Source organism: Bubalus kerabau, chromosome 2, assembly GCF_029407905.1.
Source record: "Bubalus kerabau isolate K-KA32 ecotype Philippines breed swamp buffalo chromosome 2, PCC_UOA_SB_1v2, whole genome shotgun sequence".
Classification (NCBI taxonomy): Eukaryota; Metazoa; Chordata; class Mammalia; order Artiodactyla; family Bovidae; genus Bubalus; species Bubalus kerabau.
This window is the reverse complement of record NC_073625.1, coordinates 128,683,770-128,710,265: the sequence shown is the minus strand read 5'-3', so window position 1 is coordinate 128,710,265 and position 26,496 is coordinate 128,683,770. Positions and strand designations below refer to the sequence as shown.

The window sequence follows — 26,496 nt, the reverse complement described above, 5'->3', positions numbered from 1 at the left end:
TGTAATAATTTTTAAAAAACCTAAATGCAAAAGTTTTTGCCTTTCAAGTCAAGAAGTTAGTTTAAGAAATTAATAGCAAGTAAATTTGAAGTTCTTGTTCATTTGTTTTAGTGTAAAAATGAAATATCAGTCTTATGGGTTTTTTTTACTTAAAATTTACATGGTATTTTTAAGATTTTTGGCAGTTACCTTACATATATATTGTAAACAATGCAGAATTTAACATAGAAAACAGATGCAACATGTTAGCACTATTGTTTATCTAGTTTGTTAAATATTTCATTTGACATGTTTAATTCTGAACAGGGAAACTTCATGTTATTGATTGTATTAGTTTCTAATGCAGTAACTATTTTTTATATGATATATTGTTGCTTTAACATTTATTTTATACACATCTTTGAAATTTCTTATAAACATAGTATTCAGCAGCATTTTAAAACGTATATTCAAAGGAATGGCAGATACTCATATTCCTTAGATACGATAACTTGATTTAACAGTAGAAATCACATCTACTGTATTCATTTTCCTTAATTCTAACCCCTATGCCTGAACAGATGTCTTAAAACAGTAAGTTGATAACCACCTGCCTGTTTGGTACACTGAAGTTTTTCCTTTTATGTTCTAGCTACCAAATTTGTGAATTTATGTATGAACAAGAACACCAATATGACAAAATTATTGATTGCTACTTACGTGACCCACTACGAGAGGTGAGTTAAGAGACCACTTTACCCTTTTTTCTTACTTAGTTTCCTCCCTCACCTTATCAAGTAGAAATAATTATTCAGTAGAAATATTTGGACATATGTTTCTTCATTATTCAACAGCTGTTTATTGACTGCCTGTTATTAACTCAAGTGTATATTCATAATTTAAACAGATATATAGTTCCTGTAATTTTATAACTTATAGTTTATTGATGGAGACTGACAGTAAGAAAACCAAATATGTAATTGCAAATTGTGATGAGCGTTAGAGAAACTGGTTCCCACAGGAGTAAATAATGGGGGAACGAACTTATACAGAGCAGCCAGGGAAGGAATCTCAGATAAATGCCATATAAACTGAGTTTTGGAATTTGAGAAGAAGCTAGTCAAGCAAGGAGCCTGTAGAAAAAATGTTCCAGGGTAGGGAACAGTATACGCGAAGATCCTGAGGTGGGAAAATTTTTTGACTTGTTCAAGGAACTGAATAGGGATCATATAAATGAAGCAAAGATCAGTGTAAGTGGAGCAGAATGGACAAGGGCAAGACAGATTTGATGTCAAACTAACAATGTGGACAGAGACCACCAAAGCAAACAAATAATATTCACTCTGGGTTAATGAAATCGAGACTGAAATTAATTGGAACACATTTGCAACTTCTAAGAATCTACCCTAAACAGTTACTCTTTCTCTTTTAAGTCAGTCTTCCATTAGTTAAGGGGCTTCCCTGGTAACTCAGCTGATAAAGAATCTGCCTGCAATGCAAGAGACCCCAGTTTGATGCCTGGGTCGGGAAGATCCACTGGAGACGGGGTAGGCTACCCACTCCAGTATTCTTGGACTTCCCTGGTGGCTCAGCTGGTAAAGAATCTGCCTGCAGTGTGGGAGACTGAGTTCGATCCCTGGGTTGGGAAGATCCCCTGGAGAAGGGAACAGCTACCCACTCCAGTATTCTTGCCTGGAGAATCCCATGTACTATATTGTCCATGGAGTGGCAAAGGGTCAGATATGACTGAGTGACTTTCACTTCACTCCATCAGTTAACCATATCAAAATGGTTTCCTTCTCTAAATAATAGATACTTACCAAGACTGATACAGATAGTAGATCAGATCAGTTCACTCAGTCATGTCCGACTCTTTGCGACTCCATGGACTGCAGCATGCCAGGCTTCCCTGTCCATGATCAACTCCTGGAGCTTGCTCATACTCATGACCATTGAGTCGGTAATGCCATTCAACCATCTGATTCTCTGTTGTTCCCTTCTCCTCCTGACTTCAGTTTTTCCCATCCTAGGGTCTTTTGCAATGATTCAGTTCTTTGCATCAGGTGGCCAAAGTATTTCAGCATCAGTCCTTCCAATGAATATTCAGGACTCATTTTCTTTAGGATTGACTGGTTTGATCTCCCAAGCCAAGGGACTCTCAAGAGATAGTAGATAGTGACTAAGTATTCTTGAGTGAATGAAGGAATAAATTTTATTGTCTTGTGCTTTTCAGGAAGAAGTCTTTAACTACATTCACAATATCTTATCCATTCCTGGATACAGTGTGGAGGAGAAGCAGTCTGTATGGCAGAAGGCTATGGATCATATTGAGGTACTGATTCAGTAGAATTTTGAAAACTCTGCCGTATTTGTGTAGATACCTCCCAAATTAAGTTTTTGCTAACTAAGTAGTGGGAGATGTATTATTAAGTTGATTTGCTTGAGGGTTAACATCTTTTTCAGATAATTTATTCCACCTCACATTTGTGGAAAACCCATGCTGTATACAACTTATTATGTCATGACTTCTGAAAATAACTCATGTTAAATCAGCTAGTTCACAAACTGGAATCTTCGTGTTTTTTCACAATGTTCTGAGGAATTCTGAGACTACTATTGATCTTTTCCCCTATCATGTGACAGGAGCCATTCCCTCAGTTACCTGATGGAATTTTAGAGACATCACTGCAACGAGTTATTCTCTCTGATGTATTTCCCTTATGTAAGAGGATGTATTTCTCTTATGTAAAAGGATGATGATTCTGATTTTGTTTATTAATGCTGTTTTATTGGAATGCAGTAATTGACTTTGAAACTAAAAGTTCTTTTTTAAATATTTGCTAGTTGTTAGTTGCTCAGCAGTGTCTGACTCTTTGTGACCCCATGGAGTAGGGCCTGTCAAGCTCCTTTGTCCATGGGATTTCCCAGGTAAGAGTACTGGAGTGGGTAGCCATTCCCTTCTCCAGGGGATCTTCCTGTCCCAGGGATCAAACCCAGGTCTGCTTTATTGCAGGCAAAATCTTTACTGTCTGAGCCAACAGATGGTTGGCCCAAAAATTTTCTTCAGATGCCTAAATACAGAGACTAATGTCAATATCAAAATCAGATTGATTATATTCTTTGCTGCCAAAGATGGAGAAGCTCTATACAGTCAGCAAAAACAAGACTGGGAGCTGACTGTGGCTCAGATCATGAACTTCTTATTGCAAAATTCAGACTTAGATTGAAGAAAGTAGGGAAAACCACTGGACCATTCAGGTATGACCAAAATCAAATTCCTTACGATTATAAAGTAGAAGTGACAAATAGATTCAAGGAATTAGATCTGATGGAGTACCCGAAGAACTATGGATGGGGGTTCGTGACATTGTACAGGAGGCAGTGATCAAGACCCTCCCCAAGGAAAAGAAATGCAAAAAGGCAAAATGGTTGTCTGAGGAGGCCTTATAAATAGCTGAGAAAAGAAAAGAAGCTAAAGGCAAAGGAAAAAAGGAAATATATCCCCATCTGAATGCAGAATTCCAAAGAATAGCAAAGAGAGATAAGAAAGCCTTCCTCAGTGATTGATGCAAATAAATAGAGGAAAATAATAGAATGGGAAAGACTAGAGCTCTCTTCAAGAAAACTAGAGGTACCAAGGGAACATGTCATGCAAAGATGGGTACAATAAAGGATGGAAATGGTATGGACCTAACAGAAGCAGAAGATATTAAGAAGAGGTGGTAAGAATACACAGAAAAACTCTACAAAAACGATCTTCATGACACTGATAACAAGATGGTGTGATCACTCACCTAGAGCCAGACATTTCTGGAATGAGAAGTCAAGTGGGCCTTAGGAAGCATCACCATGAACAAAGCTAGTGGAGGTGATGGAATTCCAGTTGAGCTATTTCAAATCCTAAAAGACAATGCTGTGAAGGTGCTGCACTCAATATGCCAGCAAATTTGGAAAACTCAGCAGTGGCCACAGAACTGGAAAAGGTCAGTTTTCATTCCAATGCCAAAGAATGTTCAAATGACCGCACAATTGCACTCATCTCACACGCTAGCAAAGTAGTGCTCAGAGTTCTCCAAGTCAGGCTTCAGTAATACGTGAACCATGAACTTCCAGATGTTCAAGCTGGTTTAATTTTATTTTTTATTTTTTTATTTTATTTTATTATTTTTTTTCATGTCCATGTACTTTATAAATTTTATTTTATTTTTTTATTGCAAAATTTTTTTTTCTTTTTTTTTTTTTAATTTTATTTTTAAACTTTACATAATTGTATTAGTTTTGCCAAATATCAAAATGAATCCACCACAGGTATACATGTGTGCCCCACCCTGAACCCTCCTCCCTCCTCCCTCCCCATTCCATCCCTCTGGGTCATCCCAGTGCACTAGCCCCAAGCATCCAGTATTGGGCATCTAACCTGGACTGGCAACTCGTTACATACATGATATTTTACATGTTTCAATGCCATTCTCTCAAATCTTCCCACCCTCTCCCTCTCCCACAGAGTCCATAAGACTGTTCTATACATCAGTGTCTCTTTTGCTGTCTTGTACACAGGGTTATTGTTACCATCTTTCTAAATTCCATATATATGCGTTAGTATACTGTATTGGTGTTTTTCTTTCTGGCTTACTTCACTCTGTATAATAGGCTCCAGTTTCATCCACCTCATTAGAACTGATTCAAATGTATTCTTTTTAATGGCTGAGTAATACATTTGAATCAGTTCTAATGAGGTGGATGAAACTCAAGCTGGTTTTAGAAACGGTAGAGGAACCAGAGATCAAATTGCCAACATCCGCTGGATCATGGAAAAAGCAAGAGAGTTCCAAAAAAACATCTATTTCTGCTCGATTGACTATGCCAAAGCCTTTGACTGTGTGGGTCACAATAAACTGTGGAAAGTTCTGAAAGAGATGGGAATACCAGACCACCTGACCTGCCTCTTGAGAAATCTGTATTAGGTCAAGAAGCAACAGTTAGAATTGAACATGGAACAACAGACTGGTTCCAAATAGGAAAAGGAGTACGTCAAGGCTGTATATTGTCACCCTGCTTATTTAACTTATATGCAGAGTACATCATGCGAAATGCCTTGCTGGATGAAGCAGAAGCTGGAATAAAGATTGTCAGGAGAAATATCAATAACCCCAGATATGCAGATGACACCATCCTTATGGCAGAAAGGAAGAACTAAAGAGCCTCTTGATGAAAGTGAAAGAGGAGAGTGAAAAAGCTGGCTTAAAACTCAGCATTCAAAAAACAAAGTTCATGGCATCTGGTCCCATCACTTCATGGCACATAGATAGGGAAACAGTGGAAACAGTGAGAGACTTTATTTTCTTGGGCTCCAAAATCACTGCAGATGGTGACTGCAGCTGTGAAATTAAAAGACACTTGCTCCTTGGAAGAAAAGCTATGACCAACCTAAACAGCATATTAAAAAGCAGAGACATGACTTTGCTGATAAAGGTCCATCTAGTCAAGGCTATGGTTTTTCAGTAGTCATGTATGGCTGTGAGAGTTGAACTATAAAGAAAGCTGAGTGCTGAAGAACTGATGCTTTTGAACTGTGGTGTTGGAGAAGACTCGTGAGGGTCCCTTGGTTGGACTGCAAGGAGATCAAACCAGTCAATCCTGAAGGAAATCAGTCCTGAATATTCATTGGAAGGACTGATGTCGAAGCTGAAACTCCAATACTTTGGCCACCTAATGTGCAGAACTGACTCATTTGAAAAGGCCCTGAGCAGGGAAAGAATCAAGGCAGGAGCAGAAGGGACAACAGAGAATGAGATGGTTGAATGGCATCACCGACTTGATGGATATGAGTTTGGGTAAGCTCCGGGAGTTGGTGAAAGATAGGGAAGCCTGGTGTGCTGCAGTCCATGGGGTCGCAAAGAGTCAGACATGACTGTGAGACTGAACTGAACTGATTGTGTGTATGATGAGGATGGCATCAAAATGCATTCTAAAAAAGGGCCCAGAAATCACTCCTCACTTTAGTTTCCTTAGGTTCAAAACATACAATATTCCTCAGAAACCAACAGAGTTAGAGAGCTGTTGGAATCTCTTCTGTTTTTTTAGTCCTCTAATTATTGAGAAAAAGAAATAGTAATGAAGGATGCTGAGGTAGTTCTAGTTTTGTAAATAATATTTACATCTACAAAGTTTGTTTCTCCCTCGTTGTAGCAAGGATCAGGAGATGGTGATGGGTTTAGAGATGTAGTGAAAGATACGATTATTCAACATGTTTTAAAATTTTTTACATATGAAAAATGATAAGAAATGATGAGCTCTGAACCTTTTAGAAAGCATTGCATGTAATGTGAATACTTTTAATTCCTGATGATTATGAAGTTTAGATTAGAAATGTGAACAGCATGTAATATAAAACATCTGATGTGAAAAGTGTTACAGTCAGTAGGATGAAGGAATTGCCACACTTTCATTTACTGGATTGAGAACACATATATGTTATTTAGTCTTATCATGTTTCTGCTAACAACAAGATCAGTATGTCTTGGTGAATGAAAGAAAACCCAAGAAAACCTTCTTCGACTGTGAATTATATTTTTTTCTTCTAATCATTTGGTATTCTTTTTCTTTTCATCATCCCCTTTAAGTCTCCATAGTTACATTATGGCTCATTGTTCATTTCATTTCAACTGCATTATGCCGTGCTTTGAGCACATGGACTCCAGACATCCAAAAATGAAGCTGTGTCTCTCTGCATAATGTGAAACATGATGCATTAATCAATGAACAAACAAATTATTCAGCAGAAAACTCATACTGGTGAAGCAAGAAATATTTTTGCTGCACAACAATTATTTCTGCTGACTATTTTCTCCACATCTGTGCTTTTTTTTTGCCTTGAACTTTTTAGTACTTCTGAAGGTCATATTAGAAATCTGTAGACTTTTTGTTGAAGGTTTTGTGTGGCTTTTTTAATATAAATAAAATCAACAGTGTGTAGAGGGAAAGTCCTTATAATAAGGTTTTCAGACAGTATACGTACATAGCATATAGATTAGTGGTTCTTAACACTTTGTGAGGTATAGACTGCATTTGAGACTCTAATGAAAGATCTGGACCTGTGCTTCCTAGTCTTGCACATGTGCTCAGATGCATCATTTTGTTCACTATTTAAGGATCCACAGATTTCCTAAAAGCCATTCTTAGGTTGGGTCTGTGGATTTCAGTAAAGAATCTCTCATTTAGATGGTTTTTCCAATATGGACAATTCATGTTTCATGAAATTTTTAAAAACACTTTTCATTTTGAAATATAAAGAGAAAGTGCATAAAATAAAAGTACAGTTTAATAAAAAATTAAAAACTCAACATACCAGAAATAGTTATTGCTAGTACCCTAGACTGTTCCCATGTATCCTTTCCTCATCACGGTTCACTGCCTCACTAATATCAGAAGAACGAGGATAATGAATATTTATCTTCGTTCTTCTGATAATTTATTGCACTTTTATATATTGTCATTGCATCTGCCTGTACCGCTAAAAATATATGTTTTGTTTGGCTTGTTGCTGAACTTTATATAAATGAGGTTATACTCTGAGGTTATTTTCTTTTTCTCAATATTTTGAGAAATTTATATATTTTGTTGTATGTAGCTGCAGTTCATTTTTATTATGGTGCAGTATTAAATTTTATAAGTATATCACTGCCTGTTCATTCTATTGGTATCTTACATATGCATCTTGAACACAGCCACATGCATTTTTCTAGGACAGTGGTTCCGTTTGATCTCCAGTCCAGCATTACAGCATCAGCTGAGAACTTGATAGAAATGCTGTTTCAGTCTTCTCCTCAGGCCTAATGAATCAGAAACTCTGTCAACAGGTCCCAACAATATATTTTAATAAGCCCCTCTGGTGATTTTGATGCATGTTAACATTTGATAATCTCTGTTCTGGGGTGTGTAGTTGCCACTTAACTGGGATAAATACTTTAAACGTCAGCAGATGCCAGCATTGTGTGAGATTTTCCACTGACTCTGTATTCTTGCTGAACTTTTAAAATTTTGTCTGTCTAGTGGATGTATAATGACATTTCATTTTGTTTTAAATTTACATATCCTTAATTACTGAGATTGATAGATACATATTTATTGGCCATTTAAATTTTCTTTCTGTGACATCACGGTTCAAGTCTTTTGCCCATTTTTCTGTTAGAATGTCTCTTGTACTCATTCATGAAGGAATTCCTTGTATATCCTGGATGTTAGTCTTATTTTCAGTGATACGTGTTGCAAGTATATTCTATTCTGTGGCTTTTTTCTATGGTTCTTTTTAAGAAGTTTTTTTTAAGTAGTCAGAATAATCAGTTTTTTTCCTTTGGTACTGAAGTCCTTCTGTATTGTTGTCTAAAAGCTTTCTTGTTTCTTTTTTCAACTTTAAATCTTAGACCCACCTGAAAGCAGTTTTTGTATAGGGTTTGAGGTGGGGATTAATTAATTTTTTTAAAATATAGATACCTAGTTCTCTCAGGAACAATTTTTTTCCATTTTTGAATTTTTCCCCCCTTTTAAAAATTGAAGTATAGTTGATTTACAATGTTTCAGGTATACAGCAAAGTGATTCAGTTGTGTATATATATATATTTTTTTTTCCATTTCATATTCTTTTCCATTATAGGTTATTACCAGATATATATTGAATATAGTCCCCTGTGCTGTATAGTAGGTCCTCATTATTTATCTATCTTTTATATAGTCGTGTGTATCTGTTTATCCAAAATCCCTAATTGATCCCTCCCCGCTTTCCCCTTTGGTTTCTGTAAGTTTGTTTTCTATGTATGTGAGTCTTATTTCTGTTTTGTAAATAAATTCCTTTGGATCATTTTTTTTTTTAGATTCCACATGTAAGTGATATCATATGGTTATTTATCTTTCTCTGTCTGATTTCATTTAGTGTGATAATCTCTAGGTCCATCCATGTTGCTGCAGATACCATTATTTCATTCTTTTTAATGGCTAAGTAATATTCCATCATATACCACATCTTCTTTATCCAGTCATCTGTCTGTACACATTTAGGTTGCTTCCATGTCTTGACTGTTGTAAATAGTGCTGCTATGAACACTGGAATGCATGTATCTTTTTGATTTAAAGTTTTTATGTTTTCTAGGTAGACATATGCTCAGGAGTGGGATTGCTGGATCATATGGTAGTTCTAATTTTGTTTTTTTGAGGAACCTCCATTTTCCATAGTGACTAAACCAGTTTACATTCCCACCAACAGTAGAGGAGGGTTCCCTTTTATCCACACCTTTTCCAGTATTTACTATTTGTAGACTTTCTGATGATGGCCTTTCTGATCCATGTGAGGTAATACCTCATTTTAGTTTTGATTTGCATTTTTCTAACAGCAATGTTGAGCATGTTTTAATGTGCCTGTGGGCCATCTTTTTGAGAAATGGAGAAATGTGTTTCGATCTCCTGCCTATTTATTGATTGGATTTTGTGTGTGTGTGCTGTAGGAGCTGTTTGTATATTTTGGAAATCAATCCCTTATTGGTTGTATTGTTTGCAAATATTCTTTCCCATTCTGAAGGCTATCTTTTTATTTTGTTTATGTTTTCCTTTGCTCTACAAAAGCTTGTAAGTTTGATTGGGTCCCATTTGCTTATTTTTGCTTTTGTTTTCAATACTCTAGGAGATGGATCCAAAAAAATATTGTTATGATTTATATCAAAGAGTGTTCTGCCTAAGTTTTCCTATAGGAGTTTTACAGTATCTGCTCTTACATTTAGGTCTTTAGTCCATTTTGAGTTTATTTTGTATATGGTGTTAGAGAATGGTCTGTTTTCATTCTCTTACATGTAGCTGTCCAGTTTGCCCAGCACCAGTTATTTAAGAGGCTGTCTTTTCTCCACTGTGTATTCTTGCCTTGTCATAGATAAATGACCGTTAGTGTGGGTTTGGGTTTATTTCTGGGCTTTCTTTCCTGTTCCATTCATCTGTGTCCTAGCAACAGTTATTTTAAAAGATTACCTTTACGCACTGCTCAACAGTGCTACCTTATCATGAGATATCAAGAATCTCTGTGTTTTGTCTTTTTCTGGGTCTTGTTCTGTTTGATTGGTCTTGAAGTCACTACTTGAAATATTGTTGTTGTATAATAAGTCTTCATATTTTTAAAAGAGTATTGGCTGCTTAGTTCCAAATACCTTTTAGAATCAACTTGTCAAGTTCCTAACCTTATGATTTTGACAGGGATTGCATTGAATCTTTGAATCTTTTTTAATCTGACATCTTTACATTATGAGGCTTCTACCTTATGACCATATGGTGTAACTGTTTGTTCAGTATCTTTCTGGCGCGTTTTATAATTTCCTCTGTAGATTCCTCTGTAGATTCATCTACTGTTAGATTTATTGTCACAACTTCATATATTTTAGCAAAACACTAATGTTAATAATATGGTTAAAATTTTATTTCTGACATATAATGTTTAGTATAAAGATTTTTGTGGAAGTGTTCTATTTCTAGTATGCTAAAATTTTCTCCCTTTTTCTGTTTTTGTCATAAATTTTATTGATATTAAATCAGCCTTGAATTCTATGGATAAATGCAACTTAGAGCCTGTTATATTATCTTTTTTATACATTGTTAGATTCTGTCTTTATCAATGTTCGCAATTAAGACCAATGTGTAATTTTCCTTCTTTCCTTATGTTCTACAGGGTTTAGGTATCAGAGGTTTGGTACCTTTATATAATGAGCTGAAGAAGTGTCCTTTTTTCTATTCTCTGTAAGAGATTAATTAACTTTGTAATTATTTCTTCCCTAAATGATTGCTGGGAATTTATCAGTGAAGCTATGTGGGCCTGGAGTGTTTTATATAGGAAGATTTTTGACTATTCATTCAATTTCTTTAGTGACTACTAATCAATGCAGATTTTCTGTTTCTTAAGTCAGTTTATTGAATTACATTTTTCTAAGAATTTAGCCATTTTGACTAAATTTTCAAATTCTGGACATAGATTAATTCATAATAGTTTATCTTTTTAATATCTGAAGATCAATAGTAATATCCCCCTTTTTATATGTGATATTGATTAGTTGTGCCTTTTCTATTTTGAGATGTGTTATATGAAAATAGTATAAACTACAGTTATTTGTGTCAGCTAAGTATTATTAATCCTAAAATACAACACAAAATTATTAGATATATATCATGAATATTGCAGTCATGATAGTTCATTGTATTTTTATTTGACAGTATAGTATGTTGATCTATAGACAGTCTTTGCATTTTAGCCATGGATCATACAATTGAAAAGGTAGAATAGGGTCACAGAAACCAAGTAAGAAGAGAGTTTCAAGAAGAAAGGGATAGCCAGTAGTGTCTAGGAAAGTTCAAGGAGAGGGCAGATGGCAAGTCTTAGATTTGACAGAAATAGGTCTTATTAACAGTGGTCAACCTCTTAGTGTCATTTGAGACTTATGACCTTAAGTTAATTTCTTAAGACAATTTTGGTTTTAAAATCTACAAGGCGTTGGAGGTAAAGTTTCAGAAGTCTTAGCTAAAGAAATAGCAACTGTGTGTGGGTTTTTTTTTCCCACTTCTTTAAGCTATTACTTTAAGCTCAAGGGTAAATTCACTGGCAGGGAATTTGGGGAGCTTTTGTTCTTACCATTCATCCTGTAGATATCATGGCCTAAATCCAGAATTTTAGTGCTTTCCTTTTCTACGAATTCTGAATTACCTTTTATATAAAAATCTGATTTTTTTTTACATGATGTTTTTCTGATTTTGCTCACTTGCAATATGTCTTTAAATTGTGGCCCTTATATTGAGGTCTTCTGAAAAGCAGTATAGAAGCTCGTGAAAGTATTGATGTTGGTATTATGCATCACATTTGTGGAAATTCTATTTAAATTTAACACTGAAGATTATTTTATCTTTTTCTTTTGTTCCAGGAACTTGTGGCCCTGAAGCCCTGTAAAGCTGCAGAGCTGGTTGCTACTCACTTTTCTGAACAGATCGAAACAGTCATTAAGAAACTCCAGGTAAATTCTGCAGAACATCTAGTGGAGAGGCAGTTACTGAATACCCACCTAAGAAATCTTTATTGTAATGGTTTCTTCCACTCGTTGTTGCCTTAATAGCAGTTTCTGCAAATCGTGTGTGTGCGTGGGCATGCTTAGAAGAAATTCTGTGATAATCTGAGTCTAGAAATGAGGGAGTTTATCTTTATGCATAATGAATATTACCATCACAGAAACATTTTTGGAAATATAACCTGTACTTACTCTAAAATCGTAATCCACAGAGGGTCCTCCCCTGCCACTCCCCAACTCTTATTTTTTTCTATAGTGACTGTGACCACATTCTCTTCAGAGTTCATGTTATTTGTTTAGATTTCTATCATGCTCCTATTGGGCTAATGCTGTCTATTTAGAACTTTTCTGGGGGGAAATCTTAGCTAGAATACAGCTGTTTTAATGCTGAATACTGGATGCTCAGTTTGAAGTACTGTTTAATGGACCAGCATTCCATTTGTCACTACTGTGGTAGTGAGTTTTGCTCACTACCATTGTGGCCACAAGTGATAGAGATTAGGACAATGACAGGGGCATGTAGCACAACCGAGAGTCCTCAGGTAGTAATTATAGTAGTAGAAGTTAAGTATGCAAGAGGGAAACCAAAGTAGTGGCGGAGGGAGCAGCTGGCTTGAGTGATAAAAGATATGGATTTGATTGATTTCATTCATTCATATTCACACTACATACTACTGTGGCCCCACTCTGTACCACAGTATGGTAGGCTGGGGGGCACTAATAAGAATATAGTCTTTTTCTTAATTTTTCCTGTGGAATAGAGAAGCACTTATATAACCACAGTGTAGTGTTATAAGCTCTACACCAGACATACATAAAAAGTGCTGTAGGAACAAGGGAGAGAGTGACAGACTGTGTGAGCAAGTCAGACAAGTGTTCCCAGATATGCCCAAACCGGGTCTTGAATAATTAGTATCAGTTTTCCAGGCAGAGAATTGAAAAGGGCATTCTAGATAATGGGCTCTGGGTGAGTAAAGACTTGAAGGCATGAAGCAGCATTCATATTCAGAGAATGATGTGGTGAAGACGATGGTGGAAGAAGCATTATATTAATCTGTAAAAGGTATATTGGAAGGAAGGAATTAAATGTATAGAGACTGGAAAATAAGAGTTTGGGGGCTGATATTGAACAGTCATATATATAATGCTAAGAAATTATGCTCTATCTCCTATGTGCTGGAGACTGAAGTTTTTTTTTTTAAGCAAAGGAGTGATACCGGTAGATTCATTTGATAGAATATTAACTGTGTGTGGAGAATGGGCTGGCAAAGAGAGCAAATAGAGGCGAGACCAGTTGGAAGGCAAAAGGTCTTGGCAAGAAATGGTTAGGACAGGATGAAAGCAGTGCCAGTGCAGAGGACAAGCGTAAGATACATTTGTGAGATAAAATGTGTGGGGCTTGGAAATTAGGTGAATGTGATGGGTGGAGTAAAAAATGACTCCTGAGTCTATAGGGTTGGTTGTCCAGTATGATGAGGCCCATTAACTCAAGATAAGGAGTCATCTATTAATTCAGTGAATATTTCTTTTGGCTGTGGGCCAAAAGAAAGAAGAGAAAAGTCACTCATTTGGATCGGACTCTGTGACCCCATGGACTATATAGTCCATGGAATTCTTCAGGCCAGAATATTGGAGTGGGTAGCCTTTGCCTTCTCCAGGAGATCTTCCCAACCCATGGATTGAACCCAGGTCTCCCACATTGCAGGCGAATTCTTTTTCAGCTGAGCCACAAGGGAGGCCATGGGCCAAAAGCACACTGATAAAGTGATAAGAATATAAAAACATGTACAGTTGACTCTGGAACAACGCAGGGGTTAGGGGTGCCAATCTCAATGCAGTCAAAAGTCCCTATATAACTTTCGTCTAACTACTGATAGCCTGCTGTTGGCTGGGAACCTTACCAGTAACAGAAACCTTCAGTTAACACATGCTTTGTCTATTATATGTATTATATACTGTATTCTTAGAATAAGTGAGCTAGAGAAATGAAAATGTTATTAAGAAAATCTTAAGGAAGAGAAAATATATTTACGGTACTGAACAAAATTTATCAATACTGTTGTATATTTATAAGATGAATCATCCATCAGTACTCATATCAATATTATCTTATAAAAGCACTGTATATGTTATATATATTATTAAAACATGACATCAGAAATGAAAAAATGTGAAAAAGAAATTTGTATTTATTTACAAGCATAACAACTCATGCATTGATAATGAAAAAGCAGTATGATTGCTTTATGGTGGCCTAGTGTAATTGATATGTTTGCTTCATGGTAAGCCTCGCCTGTGCACTAATGAGTGAATTGTTATAAATTTTTATATCATGCAGTATTGTTGTTGTTCAGTCACTCAGTCGTATCCGACTCTTTGTGACCCCATGGACTGCAGCACAGCAGGTTTAACTTGTTGTAGTTTGCCATCTCTTCTGTAGTTGATTATATTGGAAAGTTAATGAGCTTTTTTGGTGGTGGTTGCTATTTGAGCCTCACCTAGATTAACTGTCTCACAGTTGGCCATTGTCACAGGGAGAACCAGGTGAGGCAGGGGGAACCCATCTGTGCAGCCAGAGCAGGTCGGAGCACTTGCTCTGGACCCATTCCAAGGGTCTTCATGCTGGGAACTGTTACAGGATTTGTCTCAGTAGAGGGCATTTTTTTTTTTTTTTTTTGGCAAGGGTTGAGGGGCAAAACAATGTATTTATATTTCTTCTGCACTCAGAATTGAATATGTGACAATGATTAGAATTACTGAGAAGAAGTGACCTCCAAATGATTCTTCAGCATTTCTTAGATCTGCACAGAGAGCTTACTAGAAGTAAACATATGCATGCATGCTTTTTAAAGGGATGTTCTAAAATTCTTTATCACAGCATAGTTGAAAGAGTTTGTTTTAATATTTAATTGTATTCTTTATTTTTCTGTTCAGAACCAGGTTTTGCTTTTCAAGTTTTTAAGAAGCCTTCTTGACCCAAGGTATGTTTATAAAATTTGGTTTTTCATAATACATGGATGAAAAACCAAAGGAAATGAATTGAGTTTTAGAAACTGACTCATGATATCCAGATGGTATAGTTAGCTCTTGATTTTTAATAATAGCAGGAGTACTGGTTACAGAGATTATTCTAAATACATGATTGGAAAATTGATTACATCTTGAAGGTATATTTTCCTTCCCATTTGAATGTGAACCTACATGATAAATTGTCATCTATGTAAAGAAAATAATGAAGGCATGCCATTCGGACATGTTTCAGGAAGAATTTGATGACCATCTAGCTTCCCCTGCCTCTGGTAGCATCACTCCTTCTGATTCCTTATTCTATACTGTAGATTGACAGCTTTATTTTTCAAAGTAAATAACCTAGTTCCCAGCCCACCTTTAAATGTATTACTTTTTAAACTTTCATTTGAAATGTTTAGTTTTAAATAACTTTCTGGAGGTATGGGAAGGAAAGTTTAAATGTTTCTTTACGTGCTCCTGTAATACTCATCAAATAAAAACTAAACCAAGGAGATGATGAGATTAGTAATGGGTTTGTAAGCAAAGCAGCTCTGTGTGTGAGATCTTAATGTCTTCCTGCCCTGGTGGCTCAGACAGTAAAATCTGCCTGCAATGCAGGAGACCTGGCTTTGATCCCTGGGTTGGGAAGGTACCCTGGAGAAGTGAATGGCTGCCCATTTCAGTATTCTTGCCTGGAGAATTTCATGGACAGAGGAGCCTGGCAGGCTACAGTCCATGGGTTGCAAAGAATCGGACATGACTGAGCAACTAACAGTTTTAAGACAGTCACTCTTAACCAGAATTGTGTGTCAGAATCACCTAAGAAACTTTTAAAAATATAGGTGCCTGAGCCCAACCCCACAGAGTTATCATGATGTACATCTGGAGTTAAGCATCACTGACTTGAATGTAATATTCTAGGGTGACATAGCTTTCACATGCCTTGTAACGTACACTAGCCATTGAAAACAGTCATATACTTACTTTTGAGATTCAGTTCAGTTGCTTAGTCGTGTCCCACTCTTTGCGACCCCATGAACTACAGCGCGACAGGCCTCCCTGTCCATCACCAGCTCCCGGAGTTTACCCAAACTCATGTCCATTGAGTTCGTGATGCCATCCAACCATCTGATCCTCTGTCGTCCCTTTCTCCTGCCCTCAATCTTTCCCAGCATCAAGGTCTTTTCAAATGAGTCAGCAATTCGCATCAGGTGGCCAAAGTATATTATTATAAAAATAAAAAATTTTGGTTATTCTAGTATTCTCTGCGTATTTAAATGCCGAAATACCAGGAATTTTGTAGAATGTAAAAATTTTTTGAAATTTCTATCGTTTAAACCTTAACCAGATTATGCTTCTTTAAATTGAGTCATACAGATGTGTGGATGTTGAGAAAAGCAGTCTGACTACATACCCTCCTGAGCTCCAGTTCAATACCTTTTCAAAGTATCTATGTTTTAATTCCCTGGTTGCAGAAATTACTGAGGCTCAACATCTTTTTATAATTTGTATGAGTCATTTGTTCTTCCTTCAGATCCAGTTTGGGCCCTAGCCCACTGCTGGAATTAACTGATGGAGATACCTTAGAATTATGATTAGGGGTAGGAGGGAAGGAAGAAAGCTGGGAGAAGGATGGGGCTGAGGGTGGAGCTGAGAAGAAGGGATATGGGGCCAAGGAGGACTGAGCTAAGTGGAAGAGGAAGGAGGTGCCCAGCCCTTTCTCTGGATCCCATGTACCTTTTTTCCCCAGATCAGAATTCCTTCTATCCCACCAGTATCAGGTCCATTCTCTTAAGACCTGACTCCTCTTCCCCTTGAATAATTTAACTGAGTCCTTGTTCTCCAACCATCCTACCTGGAGATACTCAAGCTGGAAGGACAGAGAAGTTCAGCTTTGAACTTGGTCTTTTCTCATATGTAGCAAAGTATAGAGGACAATGGTGTTGAAATCTTAATTTTTAAAAAGAGTATTAGGTATAGTATCAGTATAGTCATTTGCTATGCTATTGCTCTGATATTTAATTTAGTTAAACTTCACAGTAATAAAAATGGCAAATCACAAGAGTATTAGAGGTCTTCCATGAAAAGTCCTGCTCTATTATTACCTATACCTAGATTATAAATATGTTATAAGGTAAGATCCTTTATAACATATGAGCGACTAAATTAAAGATCCTTTAGAAGAACTCTGACAATTGTTTTGTTCACTAGCAAAACACAAGTAATTTTACATTTACTCAATATATCCCTGGTGGCTCAGTGGTAAAGAATCTGCCTGCCAATGTAGGGGACACAAGTTCAATTCCCAGGTCAGGAAAATCCCCTGGAAAAGGAAATAGCAACCCACTCCAGTATTGTTGCCTGGGAAATCCCATAGACAGAGGAGCCTGGCAGGCTATTGTCCATGAGGTTACAAAAGAATCAGATGCAACTTAGCGACTAAACAATAGCAGTATATTTTATCTCCCTACATATCTCCCAACCCAGGATAATTAACTCTAAGTTAACTTTTCACATATTACTCCTTCCTTGTCACATCAATTCAGCTCTGAGGCTGTGTCTTACCTACTTCAGAGAGAAGCAGTGCACACACAGTCCTTTCCCTTTCCTCTCCCCACAAAGCCACATGACCTAGAATGTCCTCACTTTTGATAAGAGCCAGGTCGCCAGCTTTACTTTAGCCTAGAGAAATTAAGAGTTGACAAAGATTCTCCTCTTGACCAAACTTTATTCAGACTCCTCTGAGCCCTCTGCTCCACTAGGTCTGACCTTGGGCTTCCATCTCTGTTTTTGTGGAGTGTATTTTGAAGAATCCTGCTATGTCAGTTTAGCCAGAGTCCTTACCCTCAATATCTGGTCACCCTTGATATCTGTCCAAATTTCTTGTTCCCTACCACCGCCCCAGGAAATATCTGATCATCCTGGCCTGCCTTCAGCAAGTATTCTGTTAGGTCAGTTTGTCAAAGAATTATCCTATGCTCTTAGTAATTTTCTATCCATGGACTGCCCCCTACCCCATGGCTATAAATCTCCACTTCTTGTGTTTGAGTTGAGCCCAGTCTGTCTCCCTTACTGCAACACCCCATTGTATTCCTCATGCCTATCATGATAGTCCAAATAAAGTCTACCTTACCATTTTAACAAGTGTCCTGGATAATTTTTTCTTTAACAGAAAAAGACTGAAAACTTCAGCTCCACCTTTAAAGAGAGCATACTTTCCTACTGATCCACCATATCCAAGATGTCAAAGACCTAGTGTTCCGCTTTGAGAGTCCCAACCCAGAACCCATTACACTTCATCCTCTTACTTTATGTCTTACCTAGGAGGCAGGCATCAGTTTTGATTATGCTGTAAATTTATTTTAAATTTGATGTTTGGCGTTTCAGTACAATCATTTTTAAATAAACAGTATTTTAAATGATCGTGTCTCAATTAACCCATAAAAGCCTGTTTGATTCACAATGTTAATCTATCATACTAGTGAGGGTAGGAAAAACTGTTTTCCTTCTACCTGTCTAGGTTATAGGCAGGTTAAGAAGAGAAAGGCATACAAATTTATTGAGTGTTTTATGTGATATGGAAACTTTGATAAGGAAATGAAGACCTGAAGAAGCACTTAAACCTGAGCATTTTATGCTAGGTTTGACAAAGAGTAGAAAGTCATGGACAAATGTACTAGGACTGAAGGCTATGAGCTAAGGGTAATTAATACACCGGGGGAAACTTAGCAAGAATGTTTGTTTGGATTCCTCTCAGTGTCTCTGTCTTCAGAGATGAGGAAGCTCCTTCCCTCTAGGAAGAGAGAGAATACCTTTCATAAGTAGTAAGTCAGTGTTAGTCACTCACTCATGTCTGATACTTTGTGACCCCATAGACTGTAGCCCACCAGGCTCCTCTGTCCATGGAATTCTTCAGGGAAGAATACTGGAGTGGGTTACCATTTCCTTCTCCAACCTTTCATAAGGTAGTCTTATGATCTGTTCCGTGGGAGAAGGGGAAGGGCAGAGAGTCCATCAATATGCCAACATGCTATATTTTGGGAAAGTGTGTCCTGAACCCCATCACTGATAATATGTACATTGAATTCTGGATTGAGCGGGAGGAAGGTTAGGAAGGTTGAGTTCAGAGAAAGTAAGGAGGCATTGCTTCCAAAGCCTGCCTTACACCAAGTTCTGAATTATAGTTTGTCTTGAGTGCCCTCTAAACTCTGCCTCCTCCCACTCTGTCCTCTTCTTTCAAGGGGTGCAGGGTGCACACACTTCTTCAAGCTCTCCACTTTATTAGCACATTCAGAAATATAGTATTGATCCTAGGTAAAATCCAAGATTAACTTCTTCCATGCCCCAATCAAAACACTCAAAACTCTTGCCAGTTGCTTGTCAATTTCTGTATCATGTGACACTTTTACAGTGAGAATGTACAGTTACCATATGAATACAGTGAAGTATACACAACTTTGAAAAAAGCCCTTTTTCAGTGCCAGTTGACCTCAAGGTAGTATGGACTAGTTTACGTTGATCTCTGAATGATTTCCCATCACAGTTTAGCCTTTGTAAATGAGTATGCTGTTGCCTGATCTGAAGTAAAGGATTAGAATCTTTGCAGGTATTGGGAAATCTGAAGTGGGAACCGAGGGGAGTGTAGAAAAAGGTGTTTAGGGTCAAAAGAACATCAAGAGAAGGTAGACTGGTTCTGCCTAGCAGTTTTCCCTGGCAGACAACTTCAAACTATTTTTACCTTTGATTGTTCTCTTTCTGTTTTTCTTAAGCAGTAAGACTTTTTTTTATTTTTTATTTTTTTTTAAATTTTATTTTATTTTTAAACTTTACATAACTGTATTAGTTTTGCCAAATATCAAAATGAATCCGCCACAGGTCTACATGTGTTCCCCATCCTGAACCCTCCTCCCTCCTCCCTCCCCATTCCATCTCTCTGGGTCGTCCCAGTGCACCAGCCCCAAGCATCCAGTATCGTGCATCGAACCTGGACTGGCAACTCGTTTCATACATGATATTTTACATGTTTCAATGCCATTCTCCCAAATCTTCCCACCCTCTCCCTCTCTCACAGAGTCCATAAGACTGTTCTATACATCAGTGTCTCTTTTGCTGTCTCGTACACAGGGTTATTGTTACCATCTTTCTAAATTCCATATATATGCGTTAGTATACTGTATTGGTGTTTTTCTTTCTGGCTTACTTCACTCTGTATAATAGGCTCCAGTTTCATCCACCTCATTAGAACTGATTCAAATGTATTCTTTTTAATGGCTGAGTAATACTCCATTGTGTATATGTACCACAGCTTTCTTATCCATTCATCTGCTGATGGACATCTAGGTTGCTTCCATGTCCTGGCGATTATAAACAGTGCTGCGATGAACATTGGGGTACACGTGTCTCTTTCAATTCTGGTTTCCTCGGTGTGTATGCCCAGCAGTGGGATTGCTGGGTCATAAGGCAGGTCTATTTCCAGTTTTGTAAGGAATCTCCACACTGTTCTCCATAGTGGCTGTACTAGTTTGCATTCCCACCAACAGTGGAAGAGGGTTCCCTTTTTTTTTTTTTTTTTTTTTTTTAATTTTATTTTATTTTTAAACTTTACATAACTGTATTAGATTTTCTCCACACCCTCTCCAGCATTTATTACTTGTAGACTTTTGGATCGCAGCCATTCTGACTGGCGTGAAATGGTACCTCATAGTGGTTTTGATTTGCATTTCTCTGATAATGAGTGATGTTGAGCATCTTTTCATGTGTTTGTTAGCCATCTGGATGTCTTCTTTGGAGAAATGTCTATTTAGTTCTTTGGCCCATTTTTTGATTGGGTCATTTATTTTTCTGGAGTTGAGCTGTAGGAGTTGCTTGTATATTCTCGAGATTAGTTGTTTTTTTTTAAACATCCAGGTTTTTCCTCTCATGAAGCTCCTATAGCGGCATTCTGGAAAGTAGAGAAAATGAAAGAAAATTATTTTGAGATGGGGACTGCTTATATATATGTGTCAAATCAGAATATTGCTTTTTTTCCCTCTTGCCCCAAAAACCTGAGTTAGTAGGATTTGCCCTCATTCGTGTGTGTGTGTGTCTGTGTGTGTGGTTTATGCATATTTGATTTAAAATTTACTTGTATTTATTGAGTACTTAAAGCAAGAGTTTATTATTTCATTATTTTGTCAACAGCATTTTTTAGGGAACCAATAATCTAGTTGAATTCTCATGTGTATTTCTCTATTTTCTTTATCCCAATGTCTTTAAGTTACCTTTGCTCTGTAAATAATGTCCTTTGTAGAATTAATTGACCTACAAAGATATTGGTGGCATTTGTATATAGAAAGATTAGATAGTTTTGAAGGGAGGGAGGTTAATCCTCCAGAAGCAAATTATTTGCCTGAATTGAGGCCCACAGCCTGGGAGAGAAAGGATTTGCATCCTCCTCCAATTTCCTTCTTTTGAGACAGCTGCTACATAAAACTCTACCCCACCCCTACTCCCCATGTGCCTTCCTGCTGGCCAGGAATTCTTAACCGCAGTTCTGATACGTTTACATCCAGGTGCAGGTCCTTTGTACAGTGGGGATGCTTGAGGGACAATGCAAAAGGACACTGATCGTTTTTGTGGGGCTATGAGCTTCATAAGGATGAAGAGTGTACAAGTGTGTTTATATTTATAGTATTTTCCTCAGTACAGGTTTCTCAGTAATGTCGATTTTAGCCTTTGTTAACAATGTTCTGGATGCCTCTAAAATATGTGGTATGATTTTCTTGTAGGAAAAAAAACATATAAAACATCACATTGTGTTTCTAAGTCTTTAATCAAAATAAAGTAAAAATTGAACATTGCTAAGGAAATGAGTGTCTTTGCCAAGGAACAAAAACATAGATTATGGAAATGGTTATACATTGATTTAACTTGTATCTGTCACTGTTTCTCTGGATAATTTTGAAGGGATATTTTAAGATATTGACACAGTGTTGAAATAGCATATTTCAAAGTTAAAAAGAAAAGAATATTATATATCTTCATGAACTTTAACATATAAAAATTCATTCCTATTTCAGTGAGTGCCTACTTGGCCAGACTCACCATCAGATACTCTATCTCGGGTTAGTATTTTTGCCAGCAGCTCAAGTTCAGTCTTCTAAATCCTTACATATCATCATCTCCTAATCTCCTTTCAGGTAACTAGATGATTGGATGGATGGGTGGATAGATAGATAGCTTACATTCAATTATATCTTTATTCCTTAATAATTCTCTATAGTGAGATTGTTGTCTGCTAAGCAACGTGTGAGAGATTGAAATAGCTCAGAATTATACTGTTTTTTCAATCTCAATGAGTTTCTCCTCCTTTATTTTCTTTCTTAGCAAATGGCAGTATCCACACATTTATTTCATTTAAAAACTTACTGAGTAACTATTAGCATACTAAGCACTGTGACAGGCATGGGAGATAAAATGGTGAATAGGATGGGACCCTGGCTTCAGAGACAATTGTAGTGTAAGCGTTTTAAATAAAATACTAGGTGCGATGATGAGTTTAACTTTTCTTCACCGCTCCTCTGCACCTTTTCAGCCCTACTACACAGAATAAGTTAATCATCAAAATGTACCTCTTGGCTATCTCTTATATGTGAGTCCTCCTCTTGGCCCCCTCCACTCCCCTCGTTCATGCCTTCAATATCACTCTCCTGGTCTCTGTTGCTGTTCTCGTAATCAGCCCTCTTAATTTTTCTACTTCTATTTTCAAACAGCCAAATAATGATAATGTTCTGTTTCCCTTTCTCAAAGTTCTTTTAGCTTCTGTTAGCCAGGGTAAAATCCTGGATTTATGATATAAAAGACCCTTCTTAATTTTATTCAGGAGTATTGGTTCAACTGAATTTTCTTCCATTTTGCCATTTCTCTTTTCCCCTTTGTTCCTCAGTAGTATTAAACTATTTGTTCATGGGATACAGGGTTGTTCTCCCTGCCCTTTCAATATGTGTTCCTTCCTTTTAGTCCACTTTCTTTCTTTTCATAGTTCAACCTATATGTATTAAGCACTCTAAGGTTATACATCTGCTTTGCTCCAGTGAGTCCATTTTGGAAAATATATTCTAAGAAAATACCATAAGAAAAAAGTAGTTAATATTAAATTATCCCTGTCAGCATACTTATAGTGAAAAAACTGTCTAAGAAAGTAGATGAGGGAAGCAGCTATCTAAATGGTAAGATCAGTTCAGTTCAGTCGCTCAGTCTTGTCCGACTCTTTGCGACCCCATGAATCGCAGCATGCCAGGCCTCCCTGTCCATCACCCACTCCCAGAGTTCACTCAGACTCACGTCCATCAAGTCAGTGATGCCATCCAGCCATCTCATCCTCTGTTGTCCCCTTCTCCTCCTGCCCCCAGTCCCTCCCAGCATCAGAGTCTTTTCCAATGAGTCAACTTTTCACATGAGGTGGCCAAAGTACTGGAGTTTCAGCTTTAGCATCATTCCTTCCAAAGAAATCCCAGGGCTGATCTCCTTCAGAACAGACTGGTTGGATCTCCTTGCAGTCCAAGGGACTCTCAAGAGTCTTCTCCAACACCACAGTTCAAAAGCATCAATTCTTCAGCTCTCAGCTTTCTTCACAGTCCAACTCTCACATCCATACATGACCACTGGAAAAACCATAGCCTTGACTAGATGGACCTTTATAGGCAAAGTAATGTCTCTGCTTTTCAATGTGCTGTCTAGGTTGGTCATAACTTTCCTTCCAAGGAGTAAATGTCTTTTAATTTCATGGCTGCAGTCACCATCTGCAGTGATTTTGGAGCCCAAAAAAATAAAGTCTGACACTGTTTCCCCATCTATTTCCCATGAAGTGATGGGACCAGATGCCATGATCTTCGTTTTCTGAATGTTGAATTTTAAGCCAACTTTTTCACTCTCCACTTTCACTTTCATCAAGAGGCTTTTGAGTTCCTCTTCACTTTCTGCCATAAGAGTGGTGTCATCTGCATATCTGAGCTTATTGATATTTCTTCCGGCAATCTTGATTCCAGCTTGTGTTTCTTCCAGCCCAGCATTTCTCATGATGTACTCTGCATATAAGTTAAATAAGCAAGGTGACAATATATAGCCTTGATGTACTCCTTTTCCTATTTGGAACCAGTCTGTTGTTCCATGTCCAGTTCTAACCATTGCTTCCTGACCTGCATACAGATTTCTCAAGAGGCAGGTCAGGTGGTCTGGTATTCCCATCTCTTTCAGAATTTTCCAGAGTTTATTGTGATTCACACAGTCAAAGGCTTTGGCATAGTCAATCAAGCAGAAATAGATGTTTTTCTGGTACTTTCTTGCTTTTTCGATGATCCAGCGGATGTTGGCAGTTTGGTCTCTGGTTCCTCTGCCTTTTCTAAAGCCAGCTTGAGCAACTGGAAGTTCACAGTTCGTGTATTGCTGAAGCCTGGCTTGGAGAATTTTGAGCATTACTTTACTAGTGTGTGAGATGAGTGCAGTTGTGCGGTAGTTTGAGCATTCTTTGGCATTGCCTTTCTTTGGGATTGGAATAAAAACTGACCTTTTCCAGTCCTGTGGCCACTGCTGAGTTTTCCAAATTTGCTGGCATATTGAGTGCAGCACTTTCACAGCATCATCTTTCAGGATTTGAAATAGCTCACCTGGAATGCCATCACCTCCACTAGCTTTGTTCGTAGTGATACTTTCTAAGGCCCACTTGACTTCACATTCCAGGATGTCTGGCTCTAGGTCAGTGATCACACCGTCGTGATTATCTGGGTCGTGAAGATCTTTTTTGTACAGTTCTTCTGTGTATTCTTGCCATCTCTTCTTAATATCTTCTGCTTCTGTTAGGTCCATACCATTTCTGTCCTTTATCGAGCTCATCTTGGCATGAAATGTTCCTTTGGTATCTCTAATTTTCTTGAAGAGATCCCTAGTCTTTCCCATTCTGTTGTTTTCCTCTATTTCTTTGCATTGATCGCTAAAGAAGGCTTTCATATCTCTTCTTGCTGTTCTTTGGAACTCTGCATTCAGATGCTTATATCTTTCCTTTTCTCCTTTGCTTTTTGCTTCTCTTCTTTTCACAGCTATTTGTAAGGCCTCCCCAGACAGCCATTTTGCTTTTTTGCATTTCTTTTCTATGGAAATGGTCTTGATCCCTGTCTCCTGTACAATGTCACGAACCTCATTCCATAGTTCATCAGGCACTCTATCAGATCTAGGCCCTTAAATCTATTTCTCACTTCCACTGCATAATCATAAGGGATTTGATTTAGGTCATACCTGAATGGTCTAGTGGTTTTCCCTACTTTCTTCAATTTAAGTCTGAATTTGGCAATAAGGAGTTCATGGTCTGAGCCACAGTCAGCTCCTGGTCTTGTTTTTGCTGACTGTATAGAGCTTCTCCATCTTTGACTGCAAAGAATATAATCAGTCTGATTTTGGTGTTGACCATCGGGTGATGTCCACGTGTAGAGTCTTCTCTTGTGTTGTTGGAAGAGGGTGTTTGCTATGACCAGTGCATTTTCTTGGCAAAACTCTATTAGCCTTTGCCCTGCTTCATTCTGTATTCCAAGGCCAAATTTGCCCTGGTATTTGTTGACTTCCTACTTTTGCATTCCAGTCCCCTATAATGAAAAGCACATCTTTTTTGGGTGTTAGTTCTAAAAGGTCTTGTAGGTCTTCATAGAACTGTTCAACTTCAGCTTCTTCAGCATTACTGGTTGGGGCATAGACTTGGATTACTGTGATATTGAATGGTTTGTCTTGGAAACGAACAGAGATCATTCTGTCGTTTTTGAGATTGCATCCAAGTACTGCATTTTGAACTCTTGTTGACCATGATGGCTACTCCATTTCTTCTGAGGGATTCCTGCCCGCAGTAGTAGATATAATGGTCATCTGAGTTAAATTCACCCATTCCAGTCCATTTCAGTTTGCTGATTCCTAGAATGTCGACATTCACTCTTGCCATCTCTTGTTTGACCACTTCCAATTTGCCTTGATTCATGGGCCTGACATTCCAGGTTCCTATGCAATATTGCTCTTTACAGCATCGGACCTTGCTTCTATCACCGGTCACATCCACAACTGGGTATTGTTTTTGCTTTGGCTCCATCCCTTCATTCTTTCTGGAGTTATTTCTCCACTGATCTCCAGTAGCATATTGGGCACCTACTGACCTGGGGAGTTCCTCTTTCAGTATCCTATCATTTTGCTTTTTCATACTGTTCATGGGGTTCTCAAGGCAAGAATACTGAAGTGGTTTGCCATTCCCTTCTCCAGTGGACCACATTCTGTCAGACCTGTCCACCATGACCCGCCCGTCTTGGGTGGCCCCAGGGGCATGGCTTAGTTTCATTGAGTTAGACAAGGCTGTGGTCCTAGTGTGATTAGATTGACTAGTTTTCTGTAGGTATGGTTTCAGTTTGTTTGCCCT

At 37.7% G+C, this 26,496-nt stretch overlaps 1 protein-coding gene across 19 annotated transcripts in view; it reads left to right on the top strand.

The window, feature by feature from the left end:
* VPS8 (VPS8 subunit of CORVET complex) overlaps window positions 1–26,496 on the top strand; it is a 303,545-nt gene that overhangs the window by 150,381 nt on the left and 126,668 nt on the right. For all 19 annotated transcript variants that reach the window (XR_008710494.1, XR_008710495.1, XM_055568849.1 and 16 more), the window contains 4 exons: window positions 632–716; window positions 2,213–2,311; window positions 11,922–12,011; window positions 14,997–15,043. Coding sequence is in view for 17 of the 19 variants with exons in the window: in XM_055568849.1 (XP_055424824.1) it covers window positions 632–716; window positions 2,213–2,311; window positions 11,922–12,011; window positions 14,997–15,043 (321 nt within the window). In the remaining 2 variants the exon portion in view is untranslated. The remainder of the gene's footprint in view (window positions 1–631; window positions 717–2,212; window positions 2,312–11,921; window positions 12,012–14,996; window positions 15,044–26,496) is intronic.